This window comes from Lampris incognitus, chromosome 20 (genome assembly GCF_029633865.1).
Source record: "Lampris incognitus isolate fLamInc1 chromosome 20, fLamInc1.hap2, whole genome shotgun sequence".
Lineage (NCBI taxonomy): Eukaryota > Metazoa > Chordata > Actinopteri > Lampriformes > Lampridae > Lampris > Lampris incognitus.
Genome location: NC_079230.1, coordinates 17,748,218 through 17,764,834, shown reverse-complemented (window position 1 = coordinate 17,764,834; position 16,617 = coordinate 17,748,218). Strand labels below are relative to the sequence as shown.

The 16,617-nt window shown below is 49.6% G+C and overlaps 1 protein-coding gene across 1 annotated transcript in view; it reads right to left on the bottom strand.

Moving 5' to 3' along the window:
- Positions 1-16,617, bottom strand: part of si:dkey-183c6.7 (urea transporter 1) — a 32,292-nt gene that overhangs the window by 1,738 nt on the left and 13,937 nt on the right. Inside the window, exon 6 of the mRNA XM_056300175.1 lies at positions 3,101-3,235. Within this exon, the coding sequence (XP_056156150.1) occupies positions 3,101-3,235 (135 nt within the window). The remainder of the gene's footprint in view (positions 1-3,100; positions 3,236-16,617) is intronic.

Here is a 16,617-nt window from a genome sequence, read left to right as displayed (position 1 = left end):
ACAGACACGGCCAGTTGTGTCTGTAGGGATACCCGACCAAGCCAGAGGTAACACAGGGATTCGAACCGTCGATCCCTGTGTTGGTAGGCAACGGACTAGACCGCCACGCCACCCGGATGACCTAGTGCACACTATTATGAAGGGCCCCAGTGCACGCTAGTTACTAGTTATGGAGCACAAACACACACCATTAGGTGTATATTTAGATATTTTACCAACATGTGTTGGATTTTACAGTTGAATGAGTTGTATTGAGAAAGTAGAGAGGTCAAAGAGAAAGCTATCGGAAGCATGGATAGCACGCTTACACGCAGTAATGTAAATATACAGTCAATCAAATCAACAAGTCAACTAGTCAACCAACTATAGCTGGAATGTTTACATACCTATAGCTATTATAGGGTAGGTATGTAGGCAAAAAAAAAACCAACATCAGCAGGCGAGTTGCCAACTAGCATATACTACTGTAAATATGTACAGCTGACTGGGGCCAACACTGAGTTTATTTTTGACCAGATGCTTGTTGCAATCTGCTTCACAGAAAGGCGATGCAGGGATTTGGCAGAGGGAAAATGAACCATCAATCAGACTGTGTGTGTGTGTGTGTGTGTGTGTGTGTGTGTGAGAGAGAGAGAGAGAGAGAGAGAAAGAGAGAGAGAGAGAGAGATTATTTAGGACTAATGTTATATCTAGCTTGCTATCCTAACGTTAGCATGGCTGTTGACACACCACTGAGGGCAGCGATGCTTATACTAGCCAAACTGCTGCATTGCTGACAGGAGGGGGATTGTCCGTGGACTGGCGACTGTTTATAAAAAGGCCAAAGGAATCTAATTTAGGGAGCTTTGCCACCTTCTCCTATTGCTCTTACCTCTCTTGTCTTTTCTTACTGCCACTTCTATGGCTGAAAGGCACGACTGCTCACACGGCTTGCAGATGTGCTCAGCTACGTTCAGATTTTGCACCTACGCTAGCTATATGTACCGTATGTCACATGATCAAATAGAGACTTGACAATGGACAAAAACATACATATTACCCAGCAAACATCATTGCATATCTGTATAAGACAAAAAATACCACAGGAAAACAATAAATTCTTCATTTAATTCAATAGTTTTTTTTATATAGTTTATTTATAGTTTTTATAGTTTATGTAGAACAAGGGTATGATTTTATTATAGACAGACTTCTTTTGCCAAAAAAAACAAAAACAAAAAACCACGATGGTGATAGGTTTGCCTTTTTGAGGCACCGTTTTTTAATAACAGTGAGGTCTTCGTTGAACACAGGCATATTGCTGAGGTGGCAATCTGAATCACTTGCAAGGGCCTGTTGGCCCTCCACACAACACATTTTTGGAAGGCCCGCTCTCTCTACGCCCCCCATCTCATCCCACCCCACGGGCCCCAGTGCAACTGCACTACGCCATTGCCTTGGATGCTCCTGAACGGAGACAACGGGAGCGCTGAATAAACCTGAGTTATATATCAAATGAACCGACCAGCTCTCTGCCCTTCCTCTGTCAGTATGAATCTTTACAACGACTTCATCAATTCACAGACATAAATTTGTGTGTGTGTGTGTGTGTGTGTGTGTGTGTGTGTGTGTGTGTGTGTGTGTGTGTGTGTGTGTGTGTGTGTGTCTGTTTCTGTGTGTGTGTATTTGTGCACGCAATCGTCTCAGTTTGTTATTCTGAAAGATAGGGGACTGGCAGAAGAAAGAGTATAGATAAATTGAGTCAAAGATTAAGAAAGGAAAATGGAATTTTAGGTTTTGATTTGTTGCATCGATGACAAGTAATTCCCCTCCCATTGCAATCAGAGGAGATGTGCTGAGACAGAGAGCGAGAGCGAGAGAGAGAGAGATGAGGTGGGAAACATGGGGAGAGACGAATGAGAGAGATTTAGAAAAATCTCTGGGAGTGACCAATCGCTGACCGATAGCACAGAATGACAGAATGAATGAAGCTGTGTCTGTAACGGCCACTGATAATTTATACGTTGTCTCGCAGTGTTCACTTTTTATAGTCCCCCTTTTAATGGGTTTTAGAAGTCACTTTGGCTCAAAGTACAACCGTTGCTCATTTCCCCCTCGAACACCACAGTTCAAATTCATTCAAACGGCGTGGGGGGCAGGTGATGGACGGTGCTTTTATAGGCACTTCGTAGACTTTCAGTCGGATTTAGGCCAAGGCTCTGACTCAGCCTCTCTGGGACATTCACTTCCCTGTTTCCTTAGTCATCCACTCAGTGTGATCCTTTGGATGGCTGCTTTGTGTCGTTGTCATGGAGAACTTTCTTTCCCTTTTTCAGCTTTCCCTTCATTTTGCTTCATTTATCTTCCCTCTAACCTGAAAAAGGTCCTGGTCCCTCCTCATGATAAGAGATGCCGTCATATTAGGATGCGGCCATCTGCATGCATAAAAATCCATTAACGATGTGTACACATCACACTTAATTGGTGTTTGGTATGGATTTATCAGTCTGGTGACATTTGAGAATGACGCCTGGTAATTGACTTTCTCCAGTATACGAGGCTTGTGTCGTCTGCTGCATGACTCATTCATGATTAGGTAATCACTTGAGTACTGCCAGAAATGCATCACAACATTTTCAAAGAAACAAAACTCAAAAACTCACAACAGTACAGAAAGCCTTGATCAAATGTATGCATGTAATTAACACTATCGCCCCATACGCATATCGTAACATGTGTACACATATCACATCACTCAAGTCTCCATTGCGACGTCCGTACACATGCACATGCACATGCACATGTACAGGTACAGTCTATGCACACTGTGCACCATGCTGATGTGCTGTTCCAATCCCACTATGTATCAGGTAGACCTTGGGACACAGTATGGGACATGATATTTGTGTGTGCATGTGTGTGTGTGTGTGTGTGTGTGTGTGTGTGTGTGTGTGTGTGTGTGTGTGTGTGTGTGTGTGTGTGTGTGTATTTCTGTCTCAGCTTGATTGTCCATGGAGATATGAGTCATCAGTCCCTGATGCCTTAGAGGTAGCTGTAAGGATTTATGTTTGCGTGTGTGTATATTTGTGTGTGTGTGTGTGTTTGTGCGTGTATGTCTCACCGCTGGCAATGGCAAAGAGGTGGGTCCTCCAGCTGAAGGTAAAAAAGAGTCCTCCTACAGCCATGCAGCCCAGAGCTCCATTAAATCCAGACAGACCCGAGTACAGGGAACCATGACGCACTGCCACGGAGAGACCTGCAACGTGCACACAAGCCCATTAAAAGATCCAAATACACAACCCATTAAACCCCCGTCGTACTGAGCGAAGCTACTGACGCTCCTATTGTCAGGGAACTACACTGCAATACTTGGCTTGAACATTTGGAGGCACTCTATACACACCGTTGTGTGTGTGTGTGTGTGTGTGTGTGTGTGTGTGTGTGTGTGTGTGTGTGTGTGTGTGTGTGTTTGAACAGCTTTTTTTTTTCTTTCTCTAAAATCTACAGGAGACATGTGCATGTCTGTCCTATTGTGTCGTAGCAGTTTTGGCAACAGCGAAGGTTCATAGAGGTTACAGCATCACATAACCCCGTGATGTAAACGTGTTAAAATACAACGTTAATAAGTAAGAAGTTGAAACAATCGCTGACTAGCCATTCAAACTGGGAAGTGACACATACATTTAGTTTTCAGCTCATAGTGAAGTGGTGCAGGGGAGTGCAGGGTTCAAACCATGTTAACAGCAACTGGTGAGTAACTGAAGTTGCTGTCAGTAACCCGAGACCATGAGACTCACATGGATGAAATGGGCTGGCTTTTTCCTACATGGGGGCAGTGCACTCTTTACTACAAGCTTTTTGCTTCACTGAGACTGTTAAGGAGACACAGGAGAAATGGCTCCCTTGGTTTCATGGATCGTTGATGGTGACCTCCCTGCAGACTACCACATGCCTCCTCCGATACATGTGGAGCTGCCAGCCACTTCTTTTCACCTGAAAGTGAGGAGTTTCGCCAGGGGGACGTATAGTGCGTGGGAGGATCACGCTATTCCCCCCAGTCTCCCCCCCCCCCGAAAAGGTGCCCCAACCGACCAGAGGAGGCACTAGTGCAGCGACCAGGACACATACCCACATCCGGCTTCCCACCCGCAGACACGGCCAATTGTGTCTGTAGGGACGCCCAACCAAGCCGGAGGTAACATGGGGGATTCCAACTGGTGATCTCCGTGTTGGTAGGCAATGGAATAGACTGCTACGCTACTCAGACGCCCTACATGTGATTTATTATTACTTGTTATCATTTGATACAACAGATACGCTACATGGCCGAAAATATGTGGACACATGAACATCACTCATGTGCATGTTGAACATCTGACTCCAGAGTCATGGGCATTAATATGGAGTTGGTCCCCCTTTGCTGCTAGATTTTGGAACATGGCTGCAGGAAATTGCTCCCGTTCAGCCACAAGAACATTAGTGAGGTCGAGAACTGAAGATGGGGAGAAGGTCTGGCTCACAGTTGGAGGTCCAGTTCATCCCAAAGGTGTTGGATGGGGATGAGGTCAGCAAACCATGTCTTTATGGACCTCACTTTGTACACGGGGGGCATCATCATGCTGAAACAGGAAAGGGCCTTCCCCAAACTGTTGCCACAAAGTTGGAAGCTCACAATTCTCCAGAATGTCATTGCATGCTGTGGCATTAAAGTTTCCCTTCACTGGAACTAAGGGGCATGAAACCATAAAAAACAGCCCCAGACCATTATTCCTCCTCCACCAAACTTTACAGTTGGCACTACGCATTCGGGCAGGTAGAGTTCTCCTGGCATCCACAACATTGGTGACACTCTTCTCCACCCACTCCACCCTGCCTGCACTCTCTTCTTCACCTCTCTTCTGCACTCCCCTTTACTTTGAACAGTTGACCTCGAGTATTTAAATTCATCCATCCGCCTTCATCACCTCTACTCCTTGCATCCCCACCATTCCACTGTCCTCCCTCTCATTCACGTACATATGTATTCCATCTTGTCCTACTGACTTTCAATCCTCTTCTCTCCAGTGCATACCTCCACCTCTCCAGGCTCTCCTCAACCTGCACCCTACTCTCACTACAGGTCACGATGTCATCCGCAAACATCATAGTCCACGGAGACTCCAGCCTGATCTCATTTGTCAACCTGTCCATCACCATTGCAAACAAGAAAGGGCTCAGAGCTGATCCTTGATTTAATCCCACCTGCACTTTGAACCCATCTGTCATTCCTACTGCACACCTCACCACTGTCACACTGCCCTCATATATATCCTGCACCACTCCTACATACTGCTCTGCCACTCCTGACTTCCTCATGCAATACCACACCTCCTCTCTCGGCACCGTCATATGCTCTCTCTAAATCCACAAAGACACAATCTAACTCCTTCTGGCCTTCTCTATATCTCTCCATCAACATTCTCAAACATGTTTCAAGAATAATTTACTCATCACATAATGACTATGTACAATTATTTATCATGAGTTAAGACTATTTATCTTAAGCCATATAACTTAGCTATTTCATTTAATTGAGAGGATTATGAGGAGTAAAATAAAGTTGCTTTTTTGGTGGAGAACTGCTTGAGTGGTTTTATGCAATAAATGAAAGATCGAAAAGAACAAGTTAGGCTTCAGACTGGATAGTAAATCCCAAAATCAATATAGTTCAACCGTTTCCATATTTCTGGTATTTCAGGTAAACAAGTGACAACAAAATGATGTATCCCAAGATGATGGTATCTGAATTTCATCCAGATACCATACCACTGAAAAATGAAAGCGAACTGAATTATTGCCAAGCCTTATTTTAATTCACAGCTCTGCTCATGCAATCCAATATAATCACTGGACTGGATCTTTAATGTATAATATACCCACATGTGCAGGGATGTGCATATGAATATGCAGAAAGGCGTAATTATCCAGCCCAAACTTGAACATCGTGAAGCGACACCCACAGCCAAACGAACACGCAGAACTGAATAAACAGCTCTGCTAAGGAAAAGATAAATTGGTAAATTATTAAAAAAAGAAAAGCTACTGCTATAGTTGTGGAAGGCCTATAGAAATGGCCATTGCAAAAGTCCCTAGCTCTGCATTCATCCCATATTAGTGAGCTGCAGCCATTTTCTAAATGCATCCATCCTTTGTGTATTCTGTACTAATACTGCAGGATGTTCTACATAGTCTGTGTGCAACAGTGCGATGTAGTGTAACAGCAGGGTTGTGTATCATAACTTGTGCTGTATAAAGGTTAAGTCCCACATATAGAAGATACATAGATTGCACAGATGTTCCTCGGGCGCTACTGAGGTTTGATTTTCTTTTTATGAGGCAACTCAAGTTACAGTCAGATGAGTCAGATGTGTGTGTGTGTGTGTGTCTCCTCCTCTACCCAATATCTGTCTCCTCTTTCATTTCTCCATGTGTGTCTCTCCTCCGTCACTACCCACAGCTCCACCGCTGGCCTCATCCCACCTGCCTCTCCACCTCTCTTCCTGTTTCACTACACCGCTGCTCATCTGTTCATCTCTCTCTCTCTCCCTCCCCCTTCTTTATCTCCCTTCACCCTTTTTTTCAAGCTCTCCGCCTTTTCCCGATCGATCTCGCTGCCTCCTCTTGCCTCTTCCGCCTACCGTTGTTCGTTATCGTACTCCGCGTCCCTCCCTCTATGTTTCTTGCCATCAACCTACAAGCCTTTCAATCTCTCTCTCTCCCCTCACTTCCCCCGCACTGCCTTCCAGTATCTCTCCCTCCTTTCTCCTTTTCCTTATCTACCTCCTCTAAACATCTTCATTAACCTTCCTCCCCTCTTTCTTATCCCATTAAACCCCCCCCCACACACACATCCATACTTCAACCATCCTTCAATACACGTATTGTGTTGTTAAAGACTTATAGTAGAGTATTAACAAGTCCCCAAAGGCGCCAATCTAACTGTGTGTGTGTGTGTGTGTGTGTGTGTGTGTGTGTGTGTGTGTGTGAGAGAGAGAGACTCAATGTGATGTTGTCATAGCCAACAAAATAAACAAGAAAGCTCGTTAAAGCCAACACATCCTCAACTATTTCCTCCGTTTTCTTTCTCTCTAATCTAGTTTCACTCCCCGCCCCCCTTGACTCCTACTTCCTTCTTAATCCTCTCCTCTTCGCCCAATTCTAAAGTCTCATCTCCTCTTTTCTTTCTCTCACATTTCAGTCAAAACCAGGCGAGATTTTTTTTCAGGTTGCAAGCTGCAAGGTGTGAGGTCAAAGATGGCTATGTTATCTAACTAGCGGCGCTGCCACATGACAACATGACTCTTTAGAGAGCGAGACGCTCTCTCTAACGTTCCATGTTTTGTTTTGGGTTTTTTTGAGGGGGGGTTTCCCCTTTTTTCTCCCCAATTGTACTTGGCTAATTACCCCACTCTTCCGAGCCGTCCCGGTCGCTGCTCCCCCTCTGCTGATCTGGGGAGAGCTGCAGACTACCACATGCCTCCTCCGGTACAAGCTGCTTCTTTTCACCTGACAGTGAGGAGTTTCACCAGGGGGACGTAGCATGTGGGAGGATCACGCTATTCACCCCGTTCCCCTCCCCCCGAACAGGCCCCGACCAACCAGAGGAGGCGCTGGTGCGGCAACTAGGACACATACCCACATTCGGCTTCCCACACACACCGCCAATTGTGTCTGTCGGGACGCCTGACCAAGCTGGAGGTAACACAGGGATTCGAACTGGCGATCCCTGTGTTGGCAGGCAACGGAATAGACCGCTACGCTACCCGGATGCCCCCTAATTACGTTTGTAACCTAGTCAAGAAATCTGCAGATATCGCAAAAATCAATCTGACTCATTTCCATGGTAACGACTGACAATGCGAGTGTACTGTAGTGCGTGCGTGTGTGTGTGTATGTGCGTGTGTTTCTAGCTTTGTATGTATGGGTTTGTATTTTTGCCCAATAATTTCCTTAAATGCTCAAATCATCGATCTCTGCAAAACATTTCAGTTGCTTGGCACTCCTGCTTTTGTGTTTTATCATGTTGCTGTCTTCCTTCCTGTTCGAACGCTCTCGTGCTACCTTTGATACCGGCTGTGTATGGACCACTCTGGGAAAATTACTTGCTTTTTTTTTTTTCTCGGTTGACGAGTTCTTGTTTGGTATAACCCGCACGTCAGAGCACGGTGGTACGTGTCTGTCTGAGGGAAAACAGACTTCAACAGGTCAACCTGTTCAGTTTAATCATTTACTGTACATTCAATTCATGACTCATTCCCTTTTTCTGACGCTGCATGGTGTGCGTAGTTGGTCCTCACAGCAAGAGTTGTGTAACGCCCCAAGGTCTGAGGTGGGGGCTGTGGCCTACATACGGCCCCTGCTCTCCTCTGTGGGAAACCCCATGTGGGAATATTGTTCAGCGCCGCACTTTGACTGACGGCTGCAGATAATTTCTCCGTCCCTGGTGAACTCCGCCTCAGGTGAATGAGCCTCCTCCTCCTCCACGAATTCACTTCGCATGAATCGAGCTTTACTTGGCACATTTCCTGCGTAGAAGAAGACGGTGGGATTTGAGAGGCAAAGACACTCGGCAAATGCGCTTATTGTATTCTGGGACACACTTTCTCCACTTCTGGTTAACAGACTGTTTTCTCTTCTTCCTAATGAAGGTCATGGCTATTCTGAAGGCTGGCAAAAGCGACGGTGGTAATTTATTAATGAGAAGAAACGATGAGAACAACGACGACACCGATGGAGTCAACGAAACCGAATATTTGATCTTCTTGTATAGTCTGCAAGAAGAGAGGCTGACAAGAGGAGGAAGGAATGATGAGAGGAGGTCCAGGTTTGAGGACACGAGATGAAAGCCTGGAGAGGGAAGGAGAGGGAGAGGAAGAGTGAGAGAGAGAGAGAGAGAGAGAGAGAGAGAGAGAGAGAGAGAGAGAGAGAGAGAGAGAGAGAGAGAGAGAGAGAGAGAGAGAGAGAGAGAGAGAAAAGGAGTGCTATGAGAAAACGACAGGCTTGTAGGCTGACGTCTCAAAACGCTGGCTGCCAGCTACAATAGATACAAGGACATGTGCATGCTTGCCCCCCCCACCCAAACACAAATACAAGTGTGCAGTATACTTTTATTTTCCCCTGCTACTCTACCTCCTTTTTTCTGCATAATGTCGTGATGTCAAACTTCTCTCTGTGTCCTAACCTCCCACTCCCGACCATGTCCTCCACTCTGCTTTTTCTCTCTATCAGTAAGTCTTACATGTTGAATACGACCTTGCAATACACCAAGACAGGGACAAAGCCTTTTTCCATCCTTCCATCCATCTATTATCCAAGCCGCTTATCCCAATCGGGGTTGCGGGGATGATGGAGCCTATCCCAGCAGTCATTGGGCAGCAGGCAGGGAGACACCCTGGACAGGCCGCCAGTCCATCACAGGGCCCACACGCACACACAATTAGGGACAATTTAGTATGGCCAATTCACCTGACCTACATGTCTTTGGACTGTGGGAGGAAACTGGAGCACCCGGAGGAAACCCACGCAGACACGGGGAGAACATGCAAACTCCACACAGAGGACGACCTGGGACGACCCCCAAGGTTGGATAACCCCTGGGGTTCGAACCCAGGACCTTCTTGCTGTGAGGCGACCGCGCTAACCGCTGCGCCACCGTGCCACCCCAAAGCCTTTCTAGAGTGTCTAAAGTTTAGTTTGTCTGTCAGCCCCAGAACCAGTGACTGTATTTTCTGTTTTCTCTCCTGCATTCAGCTGCCAGAAATCAGCCGAGTGACATCTCTCCGCTCTGCTGCCTACACAGCCCTATTACAGTCGTGTCAGTTTGATCCGTCGCGTCGTTGTTTCCATCCCAACACTGCGGTTGTGTGTGCTTTTCCCTGTTTGTAAATATGAGCTCAAGTGTGCGTGTGTGTGTGTGCACGCATATGTGTGCGTGCATACAAGGGGGAGCTTGTCACTAATCTGGGAGTCTTTGAGATCACTGCTACCCTTCTTCACAAGGCGTACGGTATGACTCATAACTCCACAAACACGCTCTCTCTTTGGCACACACACACACACACACACACACACACACACACACACACACACACACACACACTACAGAGATTTCCTACTGTGAGATTTACTTAAAGCGGTAAATAGGGGAGTGAAGCTGGGCCCTCATCTTTACGACACCCATTTCACTCTCTCTGAAATTCCCTCTCCTCCGTCTCTCCCTTTTATTCTCCCTCAGCCTCTTTGGCAATACGTTTTCTCTCCATCTCCCTCTCACACTCAATCTTTCATCCCAGCGCTGACTTCCTCCCTCTCTCTTTGCCCAGTTCTTTCTCTCTCTTAAATTCTCCTTTTTTTATCTCTTCCCTCTTTCTTTCGTTCTATCTCCCTGATCCTCTCTCTCTCTCTCTCTCTCTCTCTCTCTCTCTCTCTCTCTCTCTCTCTCTCTCTCTCTCTCTCTCTCTCTCTCTCTCTCTCTCTCTCTCTCTCTCCCTCTCTCTCTCTCTCTCTCTCTCTCTCTCTCTCTCTCTCTCTCTCTCTCTCTCTCTTTGCGGGGAGAGTTACAGAGATGCAGATAGAAAAGCCAGACAGTGCCGGAGGCCTGTGTGTTTGTGTGTAAGCCAGACGTTATCACCTCCCTGACTAACTGCTCCGTGTCATTTGGGGTGAGGGGTACCCATCCGCAGGCTGCCGCCGCCGCCGCCCATCTCGCATTCTCACACTTCTAAGTGAGCTGGCACTGTCTCTTATACCCTGAGGGGCTTCTTAAACTTTAGCCAACTTCGCCCTTGTTAAAACATATTTTTATATCTGGCATGTGGGGAACTGTTTGAATCAGGCCTGCATCCACTCTATGTCCCGAGTCACGATTTGAGAAACCATATTTACTCTGCTTCCCATTATTATTGTCAGTCTAATAGGCATTATCCATCCATCCATTATCCAAATCGCTTATCCTAATTGGGGTCGCGGGATGCTGGAGCTTATCCCAGCAGTCATTGGACAGCAGGCGGGGAGACACCCTGGACAGGCCGCCAGGCCATCACAGGGCACGCACACACGCACACGCACACGCGCACGCGCACACACACACACACACACACACACACACACACACACACCTAGGGGCAATTTAGTATAGCCAATTCACCTGACATGCCTTTGGACTGTGGGAGGAAACCGGAGCACCTGGAGGAAACCCACGCCGACATGGGGAGAACATGCAAACTCCACACAGAGGATGACCCCCAAGGTTGTACAACCCCGGGGTTCGAACACAGGACCTTCTTGCTGTGAAGCGATCGCACTAACCACTGCACCACCGTGCCGCCTTGCTCAGCATTAGGAATGCCTATTTCAGTTGATTTCTATTCTACTGGGCAATCTGTGCCAGGAAACTAGAGGCAGCACAGCGGGTTGGACTAGAGGCAGCGAGGCGGGCTAACGAGCCTTGTATTTGGATCTCTAAGCGCTAACAGGAAGAAGCCCCCTGACACGGAGGCTCGGCAGTGTTCGCACCCACTCACAATCACACGTGCGGCCTAATCCGTAAATCATACGGCAATTTCACACGAGGGGGTTTATGCATGAGCGAACGCGAGCCGGAGTCGACATTCCATAAAAAGTTGTTTTGGCGATTTACCAGTTCGAGACCTCGTAGAACAGAAATATTTCTGAACGAGTTGGTTTGAACACAAGCTGTGAGACTACCGTATCAATCCCGCGTAGGATGTTTTTACTGGAGCGAGTGAGCCAATCGTAGGGAATGTATCCGCAACTTGCTCGCGGCACGGATTTGTCTAAAGTGAGGGATTTATTTGTTAACCAGCAAAAGTAAAAGCATATTTAAAAATATTCGATGATTTAAAAATGAAAGCGGACCGACGTATAATTAAGACAGCGTCTCTCAGTTTGTGCACAGGATGAAGTCAGTGGTCGGTTGTGCGGTCCAGTTAGACCGGAGATGCTGTGGTTTACGATATAAAAGGGTATCCTACAGGAGTGGGGTGTAAATAGACAGAAGGGACTGTCCTGTCATGTGTGGACAGTCGCTATCTGTAGATTTAACGCATAGAAGCATGTGTGAACAGGAAAACCACTGGCGGTGCCGCGACAATTATCGCGACAATTTTATGGTATGTATGTCTGAAACGGCTTAAGAAATCATCTTCCAGGAACAAACACCACGTCTCGGTTCCTCTCAAATCCCAAAACACACGTCCACTCCAAGGATCGGGTGCCCTGGCACAAACCGAGCAATATAGTGTACGCTGTTAAGTGCTGGGAAGATTGCCGTGACTTGTACATCGGGGGAACCAAACAGACGCTGGCCAAGAGGATGGCACAACACAGGAGAGCTAACACGTCAGGCCAGGACTCCACAGTCTCCACACATCTACAGACTAGTGGCCACTCTTTCAAGGATGAGGATGTGCACATCCTTGATAGGGAGGAACGCTGGTTTGAACGGGGAGTCAAAGAGGTCATCTATGTGAAGAGGGAACAACCATTCCTGAACTGAGGGGGGGCTAAGAGTACATTTGTTGCCATCTTACAATGCTGTGATTGCAACTATTCCCCAATGCTCTGTGAATAGTACACATGGCCGCTGTAACTCTAGTTAATGCTCATGGCAGTTTGCATATGAAACCCATCATTGGTTTCGGCCGTTATACCACTGTATTGTTTATAAGGGGTGGGGGGATACCTGCAGTCAGTTTAGACTGAAGAGATCACTTAGTTGAGTGATGAAGCGTTTCTCTCAATAAACGTTGTGTGCAGATGAACTGATTCAACTTTCTGTGATTTCCTTACCTGGATTACTGAGCATGCATCAAGACATCTTCCAGGACGTTTCAGGCTTAGCGACGATGTGGAGTGGGGACGCCCACGGGCTGTCAGAGCGGCGGATGATCCCCATGCGTTCCAGGTGCTCGAACTCAGACTTGGCAATGGCGAGTTTGGTGGGGTCGAGACGCCTGGCTCTGGCGTAGACCGGGGGCCCCTTCGTAGCAATGTGATGCTCCACCCCATGCTTAGCGGTGGGTGCAGAGAAGGTAGGCTGGGTGAGGTCAGGGAACTCAGCGAGGAGGCGGGTGAACTTGTCTGCCTCTGAGAGAGAGTTGGCTAGACCTGCATAGGCCGCTTCCCTCCGCGTACATGCGAAGGAGGAGAAGGTTAAGGCGTCGACCAGACGGCTGTTCTGAATGTCCACTAGCAAACCGTAAGCGCACAAAAATCAGCTCCGAGGAGGGGAAGCGTTACATTGGCCATGACGAACTCCCACGTGAAACGTTGTCCACCAAAACACAGTTCTACAGACCGCACGCCGTAGGTGTGGATAGGGCTGCCGTCAGCCGTCGCCAACTGGGGACCCCGCTCCCCGCCCATGATGTCGACGTCAGTAGCAGGGAGCACGCTTCTCTGTGCGCCCGTGTCACAAAGAAATCGCCGACCGGAGATGGTGTCGAGGATGAAGAGTAGCCTGCTCGTATCGCCAACACTCATGGCCACTACTGAGTGTTGGCCCTCTCGTTTCCCGTCGGCCTGTAGTTGCAGGGGGAACGGCACCGTTTAGCTTTCGCACCAAATCGAGCGTGGTACATACAGAGTCCAGAGGGCTTGTAGCGGTCTGATGCTGTGGCGCCACCGTCGGGCCACGCCCGCGATGTCGGCGGGGGGCCAGTGAAGGTAGGAGCCAGCACCCCGGCATGGGAGGAACGTTGTGTAGCGACGAAGAATCGGTCAGCCTCCTTTGCCAGCTCACGGGGATCAGTGATGGTGGAGTTAGCGAGCGCAGTCTGGACGTGGGGCGGCATGTTGCGCAGAAACAGCTCCATAAACAGGAAACATGGCTTTTCTTGACCCAGTAGGTTTAACATCCTGCTCATTAGCTCCGATGGTTTGCCATCTCCCAAGCCCTGAATTGCGAAGAGGCGACGTGCTCTCTCCGTTGCTGACAGTTCAAAAGTTTCAAGGAGGAGATGTTTAAGTGCGGCGTATTTACCATCGGCCGGTGGGTTGGTTATGAAACCGCTTATCCTGGAAGCCGTAGCGCACCCCAGCGCTGCCACTACGTAGTAGTACCTGGTCTCGTCTGCTGTTATGTCTCTGAGCGCGAACTGTGCCTCAGCCTGCGCGAACCATGTAGCCGCGGAAGACTCCCAAAACTCCGGCAGTTTAATTGCAACGGCGTTCGTAGCCATAATGTGTGTGGTTTCAGAAAACTTATCCGAAAACCGACGTCGGGGTCACCAGTGTAGAGCCGAAGTAACGGAGAAGACCGTAGGTTCACACTTTAGCCGTGTAGGCAACTTTCTTTAATCCACGGTAAATCAGCGAGACAAACAAAACCCACAGCTCGACTGAGCGGAGGTGGCAAGAATAACCAGAAAACTGGCTGGACAACCATAACTTAACCCTGCGTTAACCTGCCAGGGCAACCATGACTTAACCCTTAGTTCCTGGGTTGAATTCTGTCCCCAATACGTGTCCACCACAACATGGCTATTGCTAACGCTAGCATTTACGCCGCTACTGTGAAGCTACCCGACTTTTGGCAGCAGAATCCACGGCCGTGGTTTCAACATGTGGAAGCCCAGTTCCAGCTGAGAGGGATAACGCAGGATGCAACGCAGTACTTCCACGTAGTGGCGGCGTTAGACGCATCGACAACGGCGCGAGCAATGACACTGTTGGAAGCTCCGCCAGCTGCTGGCAAGTACGATGCTATAAAGACATTCCTCCTGAAACTATTTGAACTGTCGGAGCTGGAGAAGGCAGACCGTTTACTGTCCCTGAATGGCCTCGGCTAGGGGATGGACGAGGCTTTTGTGGCCGCCAAGACCGCACTGGCCAACGCTGCGCTGCTAGCTCACTCGTCGCCTGCCGCCCCCATAGCCCTTACAACGGATGCCTCCGACTACGCCGTGGGGGCCGTGTGTGAGCAGTGGGTGGGTGGGGGGGGGGCTGGCAGCCGTTGGCGTTCTTCAGTAAACATCTCCGTGAGAGCGAGCGCAAATACAGCACCTTTGATAGGGAACTACTGGGTCTCTTCCTCGCAACCAGACACTTTAGGTTCCTATTGGAGGGCCGACGGTTCACCGCTTTCGTGGACCACAAACCGCTGACGTTCTGTATGGCCAAAACCTCAGAACCGTGGTCTGGGCGTCAGCAACGCCATCTCGCGGCGGTTTCCGAGTTTACCACGGACATACAACACGTGTCGGGCAAGGATAACTCCGTCGCCGACTGCCTTTCACGGGCGGTTGTTAACGCCGTTCACTTGGGACTCGACTACGCCGCTATGGCAGCGGACCAAGCCAAGGACGCGACCGTTCAAGACTACCGGTGGACCCCTACGGCGCTACGGCTGGAGGACGTGACGTTCCACGCGGCCAACACCACCCTCCTCTGTGACATCTCCACCGGTCAACCGCGCCCCCTGGTGCCTACTTCCTGGCGGCGCCGAGTTTTCGACACCGTCCACGGCCTTTCCCACCCGGGAGTGACGGCCTCGACCAAGCTGGTGAGCGTCAAGTTCGTTTGGCCTGGACTCTGTAAGGATGTTAGAGCCTGGGCCGGCTCGTGTGTGGCGTGCCAACGCGCCAAGGTGCACTGCCATACCAAGGCCCCTTTGGCGCCGTTTGTGGTTCCAGAGAGGCGGTTTGACCACGTCAATGTTGACCTGGTGGGTCCCCTGCCCCCCTCCCGTGGTTATACGTTCCTCCTCACTATTGTGGACAGGGCCACCAGGTGGCCAGAGGCTATTCCCTTGTCCTCCACGACGGCAGCAGAGGTAGCACGGGCGTTCATCGGCTCCTGGGTGGCCCGTTTCGGCACGCCTGGTGACATCACGAGCGACCAGGGCTCCCAGTTTACCTCGGAGCTCTGGACGGTGGTCGCTGAGCACCTGGGGGTGAAGATCCACCGCACTACGGCGTACAACCCGCAGAGCAACGGACTTTGTGAGCGGTTCCATCGGGACATGAAAGCCGCTCTTCGGGCAAGCCTCACTGGCTGCGACTGGATGGACCGGCTCCCGTGGGTCATGCTCGGCCTGCGTTCGGCCCCGAAGGAAGACCTCCAGACCTCCTCCGCTGAGCTGGTGTATGGCCAGCCCCTGCGGGTTCCGGGGGAGTTTCTTCCGGATGCTACGGCTCCCTGGTCGGCCGATTCTCACCTCAGTGCGTCCCGGAGCGCTGCCGGTGCCTTCGCTCCCGTTCCGATGTCTCAACACTGCCTCCCCCGGTCCTACGTCCCCAAGGATCTGCCATCGGCGAGGTACATCTTCATTAGGCACGACAGCCATCGGTCCCCGCTGCAGCCCCCATACGACGGGTCCTTCTGCGTCCTGGAGGCGGGGGATAAGAACTTTGTGGTGGACATGGGGGGCAGGCCGGAGCGGGTCGCTATAGACCGTCTCAAGCCCGCTCACTTGGACATTGGGGAGCCAATGCAATTGGCCCTACCCCCCGGCATGGGCGCCCTCCTAGGTCGGCCCCGGCACCTGCCTCTGTTCCTGCTTCGGCCCCGCCTATGGCCCGGGTTTCGGCCCCATTTGTTTCCCCTCCTGTGAAGCGCAGCCGTTATGGCCGCAGTGTC